Here is a 14,845-nt window from a genome sequence, read left to right on the forward strand (position 1 = left end):
GTGTCAGCTCTTCCCTGGTATGTTGTAATTACACACGTACCCACTCATTCTGCTCTTGGGAACACTTCCTACAAGTCTGTCCAATACAGATGTCATCTGCAAGTCCTCTGGATGTGCCTGAATTGCTGGTGTACTGTAGCTGCTTTGGGCTCTCTATTCCTTGCACAAACTATTCCTCATATTTCTCTTGTTATCCTCAATGAGTTATTCCTTCCAGTGTCTGAGGGCTCAGTCTTTTCTGTTGCCTTGTTAGGTCACAATGTTATTCCTGAAAGATGTCACCATGCTCCTGGCAGCAAGGCTGTGTGAACTTCCTTGGGGCTTAGAATGGAATCACAGAGTCACTGAGGAGACTCAGTGGGCACTTGGAGGACACTTGGAGAAAGTCTCTAAGATCATCAAGTCCAACCATTTCCCCAGCACTGCTGTGTTCACCACTACATCATGTTCCCAAAAGCCACATCCAAATGTTTTTCAAACACTTCCAAGGATGATGACTCCACCACTGCCCTGGGCAGCTGTGCCAGTGCCTGACCCCCCTTTCAGGGAAGAAATTTTCACTAATATCCATCTTGAACCTCCCCTGGCACAGCTGGAGGCCATTTCCTCTTCTCCTGTCCCTGTTCCCTGGGAGCAGAGCTCAACTTCCCCCTGGCTCCCCCCTCCTGTCAGGGAGTTGTGCAGAGCCAGAAGATCCCCTCGAGTCTCCTTTTCTCCAGGTTGAGCCCCTCCAGCTCCCTCAGTTGCTCCTGGTGCTCCAGACCCTTCCCCAGCTCTGTTGCTCTTCTCTGGTCATACTCCAGCTCCTCAATCGCTCTCTTGTTATGAACAGTCCAGAACTGAACCCAGGATTCGAGGTGAAGCTTCTGTTCCTCCTGCTCAGAGACATGGTTGGCATCTGCTCTGAGCTGCCGACAGCACATCCTCAAACAAAAAACCCTTTTAGCTGCCCCTTTCAGTTCCGTTTTAACAAACTTCCTAGTTGGTTTTTGGTTTTTTTGGGGTTTTTTTTGTAGTTCCCTGTTTTAGATTCAGTACTGCAGCCCGGGTTTGGCTTTGGGTGCTCCTACAGGATTGTTTAATCCAAGCTAGGGAATAATTTACTGATAGTAGTGTTTGGAGCCAATTTGAGGACTGTGGGTTCCCAAGGAGCTGCTCCAAGAAGTAATTGTTTCTCGTGGCTAAATTTAGATTTAGAATCACTGTTTGCCCAAAATACACCCCAGGAGTGCTGGAAGCAGGGAGTCCTGAAGCATTCGTGGACTCTGGGCTGGCTGCAGAGCACTGTGCTTGGGCAGCCCCTGGGGCTGAGGAGCCCTCTTTTGAGGTCATCTTTCCTGCCCAGATATGGGGGTTCAGTCTACAGGGTTCAGTGTGAGATGCTGCTGCAGGGACCGGTCCCAGGTCTGTCCCTCGGCATCCTTTCCCTCACAGCCTCCACTCTCTGGCATGGCCCACTGTCACATTCCCTGTGATCAGTGCCACCACCCCAATTTGTCCTGTCCTGGGTGTGATCTTGATGCAGATGTTGAAATGCTGGGGGAGAAGTGGCTGAGCAGAAGCAGTCCAGACACAGGGGAGCATGTCCAGGCTTTCCACTAAAGGTGCACTGTCAGGAGAGTTCAGCACTGCTGGATTTTGGAGCTGGGGCCAGTCTCCAGAATAGTGCTGACTCCTTTCCCAGGTGTGTTTGCCACCAGTGCTGGTGGCACCCCCGGCCCTGCTCTGAGGTGGGTGGACAGGGTGGTGGTAGAGTGTTGCCTTTTGTAGATTGACTTGAGCACAGAGCCCCAATCACACCCCATGGGTGTGATTTCCGCTGTCCCTGGGGAGACATGGGCATCATTGAGCACCGCAGTGGGCATGTCCCAGCTGGTCCTGGGCTGGCACCAGGCAGAGAAGGAGGGGATTGTCCCTTGCCAGCTGAGATGGAGGGGGTCCAGAACAGACAGCGTCCCTGCAACCACAGTCCCGGGAGCCTCTGGCTTTGCCTGGCTGCCTCAAAATGAGCAGTTTTGGTATCTGAGCACTTGCAGACCCAGTTCCAGGGGTGAGGCAGGGCACAGATCTCTACTACCCCATGTGCCCTGCCCTAACTCCCTGACTGCCTGTCCTCGCAGCTCCCTTGAGATGACCTGCTATGACAGTGATGAAGCCAACCCACGGAGCGTCTCCAGCCTCTCCAACCGTTCGTCCCCTCTGTCCTGGCGCTACGGGCAGTCCAGCCCACGCCTGCAGGCCGGGGACGCGCCATCGGTTGGGGGGACCTGCCGCTCCGAGGGCACCCCGAGCTGGTACATGCATGGGGAGCGAGCGCACTACTCGCACACCATGCCCATGCGCAGCCCCAGCAAGCTGAGCCACATCTCCCGCCTGGAGCTGGTCGAGGCACTGGACACCGATGACGTGGAGCTGAAGTCGGGGTACATGAGTGACAGTGATCTGATGGGGAAGACGCTGACGGAGGATGATGACATCACCACGGGGTACGTGCCCCTGCGGGGAGTCGTGCCTGGACTGGGGCTCTCCAGGAGATCTCACCCGCTCGTGTCTGGCCGACGGTGGGGGAACACTTGGCACAGCGGGGGTGGATGGAGTGGTACATAGGTTACAGGCAGTCTGGTTAGGATTGGATGATGTCCCCACATCCCAGGAGATGCTTCCCTGCCAGCAGTGCTGGTGGTGCTGGGCCAGCGTGGTCTTCTTGGGACTTACGGGCTCCTGAGCCAGAATGAGCTGCTCTCCCAGCATGTGGGAAGTGTCCAGTTTGATCTGGCTGTTCCTGGAGCAGGGAAAAATGCATGGTCTGTAGCTGCAGAAGCCTTGAGCCAGAGTCCTTCTTGGGTGAATGTTGATGCTTTCAGAAGTGCTCTTCAGTTTACACCACTCAGTCTGAGTGGCTTCCTGTGACCAGGCACTGTAGGGACATCCTGTGGGACTCCTGGTGGTCTGTGGTGGGACAGCTGGGTCAGATCTCAGCATCCCAGTGAGAACTGGGCATCAAGGCGTCATTGCTGATGGATGACTCCACATGGAACAGGGTGCGCTGCTGAGCAGGGTCCCTCCTTCTGGGACCCCCATCCGCCTCCCTCCCTCCACTCGTGAAGCCAGGGGCATCTCCTGCCAGATGGGCACAACCCTGGGCTCACGTTTTCTTGCCAGATGTGTCCAGCTCCTGCTGCACTGTTCAGGTGCTCCTGACTCTGGCAAGGGTCCAGGGTTTGAACATGTAGGAGGTTTCCTGTTTCAGCACAGGAGGAAGTAACTGAATTGGGTGTTTGAGCTGTCCCAGAGCCCTATGAGGTATTTGGCCTCCTGACAGTGCTGCTTTGGCTCTCCTGAGGTGACTGTAGTCACGTCAGTTTGGTGCAGGATAGAGCACAGTCTGTGGCTTCATACCCACCAGGGGGCCAGTGCTCCTCAGATATGGCCTGTAGGCACATGTTGCAGTTGCAGGGGACACACCATTGGCTATCTGCTGGCTTCTACCCTTGTTATACTCCAGCTGTGGGCTGAGAGTCTGCAACACAATGGGTGTCAGACCCATCCTCCCCATGGGCATGTGAGCTTGTGGGCTGCCCTGTGCTTGTGAATGAGGGAGCCTTGTGCTAGTTGAACATGGACCCTCCTGTAGATTGTAACCTATTGCTTGGCAGCCAGAGGTCCCATATCACCATGTTCTGCCACTGGCCACTGGACTGCAATTGGCAGTGGGGTGGATTTGGACTGCCCCGGATGGCTGAGGTTGCAGCAGGGCTGGCTGTGGGGATGAAGGGTACACTGCTCCCCATCTCTCTCTTTGTCTCATCTTGGTGCTGCACATGCAGGCAGATAACCTTGGGATGCCCTTGGCTTCGGAGGCAGTGCCGAGAGAGGTGACTGGAGCAACATTTTGTCTCCATCAACCACTGAGCAGGGGGAGTGTGGCCAGGGTTAGGGACTCACGACAGCTCAGCCCTGCACTGCTATGTACCTTCAGGAAGTTACAAACTCTGGGGATGGATCCCTGCATGGCGGAGCCTCTGCAAGGCCCTGGCAACACCACAATCCCCCAGTGTGGATGAGGCTATCAGTGCTGCAGTAAGCTGAGTCCCAGTTCCTGTGCCGAGTCCCCAACATAATGCCCAGATGTGCCTGGAGTTCTCTGCCATGCCAGAGGCAGACTGGGTGCTCTGTGCTGGGTACCCTCCGCAGGCAAGGGTGCAGGAGTCAGCCAGGGCAGCACAGGACCCCCTTGTCTGCAGGGGCATATCCTGGGGATCTGCCATTTCACTAGGGTCGTTGTGGGCACAGGGACATGTAGTGACCTACACAGCTTCACACTTTTATATCCCTCATGGCCCCACAGCAGGGCTTGGGGGGGTCTCCCAGAGTTGGCAGCATGGCAGGATCTCTGTTCCAGAGCATGCCTTTGGCTGAGTGCAGGAGTACACTGAGGTGCCCTGTCCAGGAGCCTGCACACTCTGGGTGCATAGCCCATGAAGTAGAGCAGGGGCATTCCCTCCTACAGAGAGCCAGATGAAACAAGGAGCTGGCCAGGAGTACTCACTCAGCACAGCCCCTCATCCAGACCCCACTCAGCACAGCCTCTCACCCAGCACAGTGTCTCACTCAGCACAGCCCCTCATCCAGACCCCACTCAGCACAGCCTCTCACCCAGCACAGCCCCTCACCCAGCACAGCCTCTCACCCAGCACAGCCCCTCACCCAGCACAGCCTCTCACCCAGCACAGCCCCTCACCCAGCACAGCCTCTCATCCAGCACAGCCTCTCACCCAGCACAGCCCCTCACCCAGCACAGCCTCTCACCCAGCACAGCCCCTCACCCAGCACAGCCTCTCATCCAGACCCCACCCAGCACAGCCCCTCACCCAGCACAGCCCCTCACCCAGCACAGCCCCTCATGCAGCCTCCTCGCTGGCTCTGACCTAGAAAGCCAGCACCGCCCCAGGCCCCATCTCCCGGTGCTGCTAATGCACCGGGCAGGAGCTGCGTGCTGCAGATGGGGCCAGCAGCCCCCAGCCTGGGCCGCAGGGTAGCGTCCCCTGCACGGCGCCGGCGCACGCCCCAGCTTGTAGGGCAGTAGGTCAGAGCTGGCTCAGAGGACACGGTGACACAGCCCTGTTGGAGGGTTGTGGGGCTGTGGAATGCAGCCTGACATCCCCGTAGTTCGGCAAGGAAGCAGACTGGAAGGAGCGAGGGCTGAGGTACGTGAGACATGGCCGGGGCAAGGGGACTGCCCACAAGGTATTGAGGTGGGTTCAGCTGGGTGGAGTTTGGGGTGAGCCCAGCTGAGGAGGCTGTGAGGGACTTGAGAGAGGGAATGGGATGGTCAGGTCTGAGCAGGGATCGATTGGAGACACGCAAGACCCCAGCAACATTCCTGTGTTAGCCAAGTGTACCAGCATCCTCACACAGCTGCGCCTGCATCCATCGGCATGACACTTGCTACTCCTCCTTTCAAGGTCTGGAAAGCTGTGGCTTTGGCTCTCTGTTTGGCAGCACAAACATTTTGTTCTCAGTGTTACTATATCCTCCTTGTGCACTGCATCAGGGCAGGAACCTGGCACAGGGAGCACCTGCCAAGACCTGTTGGGGTGACTGAAGGAATAGAAGGGATGCTGCTGCTCTCCTGCTCTGTCCTGCCTGTCCTTGGGACCTGGGCAGGCTATTGCCAGAGATAGCATGAAGTCTTGGGCTATTCATCCAACACTAAAACGTATTCATTCCCTTCCTTGGACAACTGTAGTTCCCACCTGCTACCATTCAGTGGCCACTTGCTGTTCTCTGCCCTGAGAGATGCCAGTCCCATCCAGGTGGGGTTGTTTCCTGAGCACTGGAGGTAACCCCACCAAAGTCACTCTACCAGGAGCTTTCCCAGGGACATCTGTCTGCATAGCCATAGCGTGGGTGCGTTTGTGTGCAGACCTGCACGTGAACCAGACAGTGGTGAGGAGCATGGAGTGGGATGTGCAAGCCAGCTTTGACCTGGTTTTGTTCTGTCCATGTCCTGCGTGTCTGAGAAGTGCCACCACAGTGTGGCTACATGTTGATGTGTCTTCCCTTGTGCTATGTGTGCTCAGAACATGACCTGATGTGGTATGTCCTGAGTAGTGGCTCAGTCCCTGGGTGTTCCCTAGGGCCAGTTGGGTCATGGTGGGAGTGAGTGGGATGCTGCAAGGCTTTGCTGCAGTTGGGAGCTCATGGAGTGCAGAGGGAGCTAGTGGGGCTGGCTGCTGAGTCAGCACCTTCTGCTGCTGTGGCTGCAGGAGCAGTGATGGTCTGTGTGTGCTGCTGGGCTGTGGTGTGGGGGCATAGCTTTGGAGCCAGTCCCTGGGGCTCTGCATGTCCCTTGGGGCTTCTAGAACCCTGGGGGAATCTTTGTTCGACTCTGGGACTGCTGTGATTTCAGGATGTCCTTTTGTGTCCTGTTTGTTAGAGGTAGAAAGGGAGGCAGCATTGCATCTTACCACAGCAGTGGCAGCATCTGCACCCTTGTGAGCTGAGTACTGCCCTGACTCTGCTCATGAGCATGAAATGGAGCTGAGGCAGCAGCTTTTGGAATTGGGAGCACAGGGGACATGTATGGCACACCCCATGGCACACCCCAGGCACTGTCTCTGGTCACTGTGATGGTGCTGCTGGCAGCCAAGTGCTGCAGAGCCTGTGGTCCCCTCCAGCAGGGCTGGGGGCTGCCAGCAGCATGCTCCCGGGAGGGATGCTCCGGAGCTGACACCCGCTGCGCTCTGGCTGGCCTGGCTCCGGCTTCCTTGCAGCTCCTTGGGCTCAGTGCAGCCCGTAGGCGGGAACAGATGTTTGGCTCAGCTCCCCAAGCGCAGCAGGGGAGCAGCCGCCCTCCTCCTGCTCCAAGCAGGACTGATGCTGGAGCTGCTCCCTTCCCTTGAACGCCTCTTGCTCCACTTTGGCTAATTCAGGATGACCCCATGCCCTGTCCCAGCGAGCCCATGAAGTCATTCCTCATCAGGGACATCCCGTGGGGCATGGCTGTGGCCCTGCACGTGGCCTGGCGTGTGTATGGGATGCTGGCCTGGCTGGCCAGGGAGCAATGTTGTATAAATATTTGCTGGGCTGTGCCGTATGCTAGGCTTGGTGAGTTCCTCCCTCCAGCTGGGTACAGGGGATGCTCCCAGAAGGGGGCCCCAGGACCCTGCTGGCTGTCAACACCACTGAAGCGCCTTCCTGTGCACTGTTTTCTAGCAATTTTGTCCTTTGGGATTAGGGTTGAGGCCCCCAGTGCTGATCCCTGGCTCCTGGGGATGTGACAGTAGCTTCATGAGGCATGTTTTGGGAAGGGAATCCTGGCTTGTGAGGCTAGGGGGTACAGGGTACTTGGGGATCGTTGCATGCCCAGGATGAGGGAAGCTGCTGGCCCCTGTGGCTTGTTGATGAGGCTGGATGCACACGTGTGGCAGAGCCAAGCACAGGGTGGGACCTCACATACTCATGTGCCCTGGGGAAAGCTGCTGTGGAGAATCCATCCCCCAAACCCACCTTCCTCTCTGCATGCCACCTGGGGACTGCAAGACCTGGCTTTGCCATGTGCCACTCTGCTGCCTGTGGAGGGGCCTGACCACTGTGGACTGAGGTATCCGAGGTCACCGTCTTGTCCAGACAACAGGAAAAATAGGAATTTCACAAGCAGGCTGAATCACGTTCTCCCCACCCCGGCACTGCCCTGGGACTCTCAGAGCATCGCACGTGGTCTCTGCAGCTCCGTGTGCTGCGGCTGCCCGGGTGAGGCTCCCTGTGTCACTGAAACTGCCAGCGGAGATCCCCGTACCGGGACACGTTTCCTCCGGGGTTTCCATCACTCGGGGCTGGGGCAGAGGGGTGACTAGAGCTGAACTAAGCCAGGAGTGTGGTTGGGGTCCGTGGTTGATGTCACTGCAGCAGGCAGCGAGTGCTTGCTGATCCCCCATGGCCTCGGCCTTGCTGCTGTGGGGGAATCAGACCCCACTGTTACTGTGGTTGATGGCACAGGGATGGGGTAGAGGCACAGCCTGGCTGGGACCACGCACACTCAGGGGTTCTGTGTCAGAGTGCTCTGCACACCTCAGGGACCTGGGGGGCCAGAGACCAGTGGCAATGCTGCCTGGAGAATAGGGTCCTGAATCAACTGCAGGATGTGATGTTGATCCTCTTCTGCTGGGTGAGCTCAGGCAAGTCAGATCCCCCTTCCCTACCTCAGTTTCCCCATCTGCCAGATCTCTGCAGACCTCTGTTCCTTTGAGTGCAGCTTTGGAGAAATATGCCAGATCACAGTACCCCAAATCGAAGCAGGAGACCCCTAGGGTCAAGGTTGCCTGACTCTCTGTAGGGGCTGGAGTTCTCTGAGGAGGTACCTGGGGGTCTGGGAGGGGTCTTGGAGGGTGCAAAGGGATTTACAGAGGGTCGTGGGGATCAGCGAAGTCAGGGAGTGTTGTTATGCTCTGGTTCCTGATGTGGATGTGAGGGGGATGCAGAGCCCCACCCTGCCCACATCCATGGGCAGCCCCTTCAACAGGATTTATGAAGCTAATTGTTTTTTCTGCCCCATTAAGTGGAGAGGAGGGAGGAGGATGTGAAGAGCCTCAGCTGTGCCTGTGCTTTCCTCACTGCTCCCATCTCAAGTCACAGCAGGAGGCTGGGGCTGGGAGCACCAGTGCCACAGAAGCCCCTCAATGCCAGTGATCTGCTGATGTGGGGTGTGGGACACCCTCAGTGCATGCCCTGCATTTCCTCCCCTGCCACAGGAGGAAGGGGCCAGGGCAGATCAGAACTTGCTTCCATCCAGGCTGCGCTTCAGGCTGGCAGTGGGGATCTGGCTGGACCAGCCTGGCAGGGACATGAGTGTTGGAAGCCCTGGCTGGTGCCAGTGGGTCTGGGTGGTACATGGGCAAGTGTCTGTGCTAGTGTGAGATGGGTGAAGCAAGGAGAGTTCAAAACCATCCAGCTCCAACAGCAACCTCTGCTGAGAAATGTACTCCTCTGTTCCGGGCTCAGCCTATGCTGGTGCCTATGGGTCTGCTGTAACCAGCAGTGATTCTCTGCTGTCATCTCACACCAGGCCCATGGCTCTGGCGGGGTCAGAGCTGCCTTTCCAAAGGGCTGCAGTGCTGTGCTGTGCTGTGCTAGGCTGGCTCCCCTACCACCTGGGATGCCCAGATTTGGGCCCAGTGGAAGCTGCTCTGAGCATTGCTTGAGCCGGCCATGGCGGGGCTGAGGCAGCCAGCCAGGAGAAGAGGAGGGAAGGGACAGCATCCGGCGTCGTGCCAGGCCAGAGGGACCCGAGGGATCCACAGCTGGACAGGCTGTGCTGCCACACCCATTGGCGCACGTGGCTGTGGGACTGCACCACCAGCCCCTGGCTGTGAGCTCCTGCCAGGGCTTGGTGGATGTGGGCACGAGCTGATCAGTGAGGACAGGGATGGTCAGGTACCCATGTCCCTGCCATGCCATGCTGTGTCGTACGATGCCATGCTGGGGCAAGCCCTGCGTGGTGAGTGATGGGGTGGCGGGGAAGGAGCCAAGAGGCGTCGCCGCTGTTGCTTCAAGGAAGGAATTACTTATTTCCCAGCCTGCTGGGTCTGGTCTATCTTGCCAATGCTGCAGTTAACTCTCTCTGCCCTCTGTGGCCATGCTGGCGAAATTGTCTCTGGTGTTACTATCCCGGTGAGGACTCTACCTTGCAATATGGATCTTGCTGTGATGCAAGAGAGAGAAAAAAGAAAAAAATATTGGTCAGTGAAAGGCAGAGGGGGGCCGGCATAGGTGTCTTTTCCGGGGATGAGTGCTGGGGTTGCTGGGAGCAGCTGTCCCGGCACCCCGAAGCGGGATCCACATCGGGGAGGTGGTTCCTTTGGGGAGAGAGAACAGGGCAGTTTGGGGGGCACTGGGTCCAGGCCCAGTGCTGAGAAATGACCTCTGGTATCACATTGTGGTGTGGACTGGAGGTCATTGGTGTTGTGTTTGAGGATGTGAATCGTGCTTTGGGGGCTCTGCGGGCATCTGGGTGGTCGCTGGGGGACACCAGGGATAGGGGTCGGGGCCATGGGGCAGAATGCAGCGACATGGCCGCGGGGGCTTGGAGCCGGGACCCCGGGCCTGTCCCGGCGGGGACGAGGAAGGGCCGAAGGACGGCGGAGGGGGTCCCGTGCCGCTGTCGCTTTAAGGCGCGGACAGGGGGGCGGTCCCGCCGCCCCCCGCCCCTCTCGCCGCCCGGCGGGGCCGCGCAGCGCCGCGGGCAGCACGATGCTGCGGGCGGGGAGGCCGCGTCGCGCCCCGCGCCTCGCCAGCAGGTATGGCACGGGCAGGGAACGGGCACCACAGCGGCATCGGGCGGGGGCGCGGCCGGAGCGCGGCCCCGGCAGACAAAGCCCCGCGCCCCGGGGCCGCTCTGCGGGCGGTGCTTTGTCTCGGCCGCGCTGCGGGGTTGGGTGGGATGAGAGGGGGCTCGGGGCAGCCCGACCGCGCCCGGCACCGCGGCATCGGGGCGTCGGGGCGGCTCCCACAGGCCTTCCCGTCCTCTGCCCCGGCACCCCCATCCTCCGTTCCGGTCCCTGCCCCGCACCTGCAATACGGCCGGCCCAAGCCTCCGCAGGACTTCCGAGGCTCTGGTGCCCCCCCACGTCGGGTCTGACCCCGGGGCTGCCGAGCGCGGGGCTCCGAGTCGGGGCGCGGCCGGGGCGGAGCGGAGCATCCCCGCGCACCGCACCGCGCCGTGGTCCGGGTCCATTCCCCGCTCCCTACCGGTGCAACCACCTCGCCGCGCCGGGGCTGGGGCCAGGGTGCTCATCCCCGAGGCCGTGCCGGACTATCCCGCCCTCAGCGGGTCCCGTCCGCCCGCCGGCGCCGCGGAGCGCGGCAGGACGGACACGCTGCCCTTGAGCATCCCCGTTCCCGGGAGCTGCCGCGGGGCTGCTTGAGGGTGGGTTCGGTGCGGGGTCGTCTGCGGGAACTAGGAAGGGCTCTGGGTAAGATAGAGGGCATGGAACACAAAGCAGTGGGTCAGTTTTGGCCCCGACTGACACTCTGACATGGCTGCCCCCCGTTTGCGGGTTCAGGGTGGCACTCAAGGTACCAGGGCTCGGCCATCTCCAGAAGTTTGGGCTTGTTGAGGGGCCAGTGGTGCTGTGGTTGAGGCTTTCCTTGCTGTGCTGCCTATGGCATACACGTACCAGTTTGGGGGATCCCTCAGTGCACCAGCCGTGTGCCCCATAAGAGAGTCAGAGATACACTCACAGTGTGCAGCTGACTCCCCAACCTCACCTCATGGTCTTACTGATTTTAGGATGTGACCTTCCAGGTTTGTCTTTTCTTGGCACAGGGCTGTTGAGGACGATTTGGAGTCACCTCCTGCCTTGGCCTATGACCATGTGCCCCTTTCTCTGGATGGCTCTCTGGATTCTCTCTCTGGCTCTCTGGGTCACTGGGGTATCGCATATGTGGCTGGGAGAGTGTTTGGGGTTTCCCTGCCTGGACCCAAAAGCCAGACTGAGACACCCAGCATCACATGTGGCCCCAGCCATGTTGCCATAGGACACAGCCCTACAAAGCCTAGCCTCACTCCTGGCAGTGCCTGCTGCCAGGTGATGCCAGGCTGGGAGAGGAGTTTTGCTGCAGGCTCTGGGGTGGGGATTTCCATCCCAGTGGGAGCTCACACTAGGCATGGGGCTGATGGTGAGACATGGCTTGGAACTGAGGAGCTCAGCAGCACATCCTGAGTGCATGATCCTATTGAAATTTATTCCTGGGCAGCAGCACCTGCTGGCTCTGTCCCAGAAGCTGCTGTGGGGGCACAGGGGGCTGGGTCCATCCTGGCTCTGGCCAATCTCTGATGAGCTCCTCCTCAATGGAAAGAGCAGGACATGCAGTGCAGGTCTTATGGTGTTCAAGCTGCCTTTGTTGCTCCTTCTTGAGCTTTACGCTTCGGACAGGGATGGTGGGGGCTGTCGCTTTTGCTGTGCACTGCTGTTGAGTCTCTGGTGTTTGCTGGGCTTCAACTGCACCGCTGTGGCCCCAGTGCAGAGTGTAGAGAAACAGGCATCTCTGTCAGGGCTGAGGCTGGCTGCAGCTCCCAGCTCTGCTTTCCACTCCTATGCCCCAGCTTATCACAGAATCATGGCGTGGTGTTGGTTGGAAGGGACCTTAAAATTCATCTTGTGCCACTCCCTGCCATGGCCGGGGGCACCTTTCACTAGACCAGGTTGCTCTAAGCCCCATCCAGCCTGACCTTGAACATTTCAGTGATGGGGCAGCCACAGCTTCTCTGAGTAGCCAGTTCCAGTATTGTCTCCCCCAGCCTCTTGCAGGCCCTTGGAGGCTGCGAGGTCTCACTGACCTACTCAGCCACTGACCTGAAAGGTGCTGCACTCATCCTGCTGGAAGGTGCCCCATGCCTGTCTGTGCCAGATCGCCATGGGCACAGCCTGTGGTCTGTGCTGTGGAATGAGCCATGCCCTTGGGGCACCCTGGCAGCTGCTGCCCTAGTGTGGTGCTGACTGATGGCCCTGCAGATGGGCTTCTGCACACTTGGCTGAGCCCTGGCATGGAGCAGCCACCTCAGCACAGCAGCAGATCCAAGACTTGCTCCCTCTGGCTGCTGGAGGCTGGAGAAGGGCAGTAGGGTGCAGTGGATGGGGATCACCCCAGGAAGGGTGCATGCTACGGGATGGTTGGTTTGTTTATTCCAGCAGTCCTGCCCTTTCTGACAATCCTGACCTGCCTCCAGGGTCAGAGCAAGTTGCCAGAGGCCTGTTGCCTGCTGTGATGCTGCCAGCCTTGTGGCATGGGTGCTGGCTTCTCTGAGCTGCAGACATCTCTTCATCTCCTCAGAGCCTTGATGGGGGAGAAGCAGGGTCACTGAGGCTTGTGTGATACAGGAACAGGAGCCCATGCCAGGCTGGGCCAGAGCCAGCCATGGGCCCTGCATGCCATGTCCCTGCCATGGGCACTACCAGGAGCTGGTTTTTGCCCTGGCAGCCCCTGGAACAGGGAGATCCTGTGGGTGGTGGGATCCATTGGGCTGAGCAGGGGTCTGATGCTGTCTCTCCCTCGCAGCTGGGATGAGAGCAGCTCCATCAGCAGTGGCCTCAGCGATGCCTCCGACAACCTCAGCTCGGAGGAGTTCAATGCCAGCTCCTCGCTCAACTCCCTGCCCTCCACCCCCACCGCCTCGCGCAGGAACTCGGCCATAGCGGTAGGTGCCACTGGCACCCAGACCCTTTCCAGCACCTATCCCAGCTTTCCTGCCACCACCTCGGTGGGAAAGAGGGCACAGAGGGTGCCAGTGTAAGGAAACAAGAATGGCACAGGGTGTCTGCTGTGTCCTTCTCCCAGCCAGCTGATGTTCTCTGGGGATGGGTTTGGGGTGGGTGCCAGGAGTGCCCCTGACTCTGCTCTGCCCCCAGCTGCGCACAGACTCGGAGAAGCGCTCACTGGCGGAGAGCGGACTGAGCTGGTACGGTGAGGGTGACGAGAAGGCACCCAAGAAGCTTGACTACGATAGCAGCAGCCTCAAGATGGAGCATGGCTCCTCCAAGTGGCGGCGGGAGCCCTCAGAGGGCGGTGAGGAGGGCCCCAAGGGTGGTGAGCTGAAGAAGCCTGTCAGCCTAGGCACCCCAGGCTCCCTCAAGAAGGGCAAGACTCCTCCAGTGGCTGTGACCTCCCCCATCACCCACACGGCTCAGAGCACTCTCAAAGTGGCAGGTAAAAACTAGTTTGGAGAAGGTTGGGTGGTGTCTTTGTGTTCCTTCCCCAAGCATGTGGGCCATGGGATGGCCTGTGGCTGTGCTCAGACCTGGGAGCTGGTGTGGGCTGGAAGGGAGGCAGGGCTGTGTTGTGGGCTGCAGGCAGGTTGGGGGTCTGTGCCTATCCCATGGTCTCATGTCCACGCACCAGGCTGGGGGACTGTTGAGTGCACCAGGGGTCTGGCATGTCCCTTCTCTGTCACATCCCTGCATCTCTGGTGCTCATGCCCTGTCTGGGCTTGTTCACTTCCAAATGTCCCCAAGCCTCCAGGGACACTAACCTATCCTTTCTTGCCGCCAGGCAAGCCAGAGACCAAAGTCACCGACAAGAGCAAGCTCTCAGTGAAGAACACGGGCTTGCAGCGCTCCTCCTCTGATGCCGGCCGTGACCGCACCACTGACGCCAAGAAGCCGCCGTCAGGGCTTGCACGCCCCTCATCCTCCAGCTCCTTTGGCTACAAGAAACCAGCTCCTGCCACTGGCACAGCCACTGTCATGCAGGCTGGGGGCTCGGCCACGCTTGGCAAGATCCAGAAGAGCTCTGGCATTCCTGTTAAGCCAGTCAGTGGGAGGAAAACAAGCCTCGATGTTTCCAACGCACCTGAGCCTGGCTTCCTGGCACCAGGGGCTCGCTCCAACATCCAGTACCGCAGCCTGCCCCGGCCGGCCAAGTCCAGCTCCATGAGTGTGACTGGGGGCCGCAGTGCAGCCCGGCCAGTCAGCAGCAGCATTGACCCCAGCATGCTGAGCACCAAGCAGGGTGGCATCTCAGTGTCACGGCTCAAGGAGCCATCCAAAGTTGGCACTGGCCGTGGCACACCAGCCCCTGTGAACCAGACAGACCGTGAGAAGGAGAAGGCCAAGGCCAAGGCGGTGGCACTTGACTCTGAGTGCAGCACCCTGAAGAGTGCCAGCTCACCTGAGAGCACCCCAAAAGCCCAGGCCAACCTCCCACCAGCAGCCAAGGTGGCTGAGCTGCCCCCTACACCTCTCAGGTATGAGCCTTCCACCTCTGAGAGTGGCAGGTGCCTGGCACAGCTGTGCCCAGCACTGGCACCTGAGTCTCACCTGTTTCCTTACCCTTTTCCCCCCTCCAG

General features: G+C 59.3%; 1 protein-coding gene across 1 annotated transcript in view; it reads left to right on the forward strand.

The window, feature by feature from the left end:
* LOC117007119 (neuron navigator 1-like) overlaps nt 1–14,845 on the forward strand; it is a 60,121-nt gene that overhangs the window by 31,579 nt on the left and 13,697 nt on the right. The window contains exons 5-8 of the mRNA XM_033080025.2: nt 2,121–2,486; nt 13,060–13,198; nt 13,410–13,707; nt 14,050–14,743. Coding sequence (XP_032935916.1) covers nt 2,121–2,486; nt 13,060–13,198; nt 13,410–13,707; nt 14,050–14,743 — 1,497 coding nt within the window. The remainder of the gene's footprint in view (nt 1–2,120; nt 2,487–13,059; nt 13,199–13,409; nt 13,708–14,049; nt 14,744–14,845) is intronic.

Source organism: Catharus ustulatus, chromosome 25, assembly GCF_009819885.2.
Source record: "Catharus ustulatus isolate bCatUst1 chromosome 25, bCatUst1.pri.v2, whole genome shotgun sequence".
Classification (NCBI taxonomy): Eukaryota; Metazoa; Chordata; class Aves; order Passeriformes; family Turdidae; genus Catharus; species Catharus ustulatus.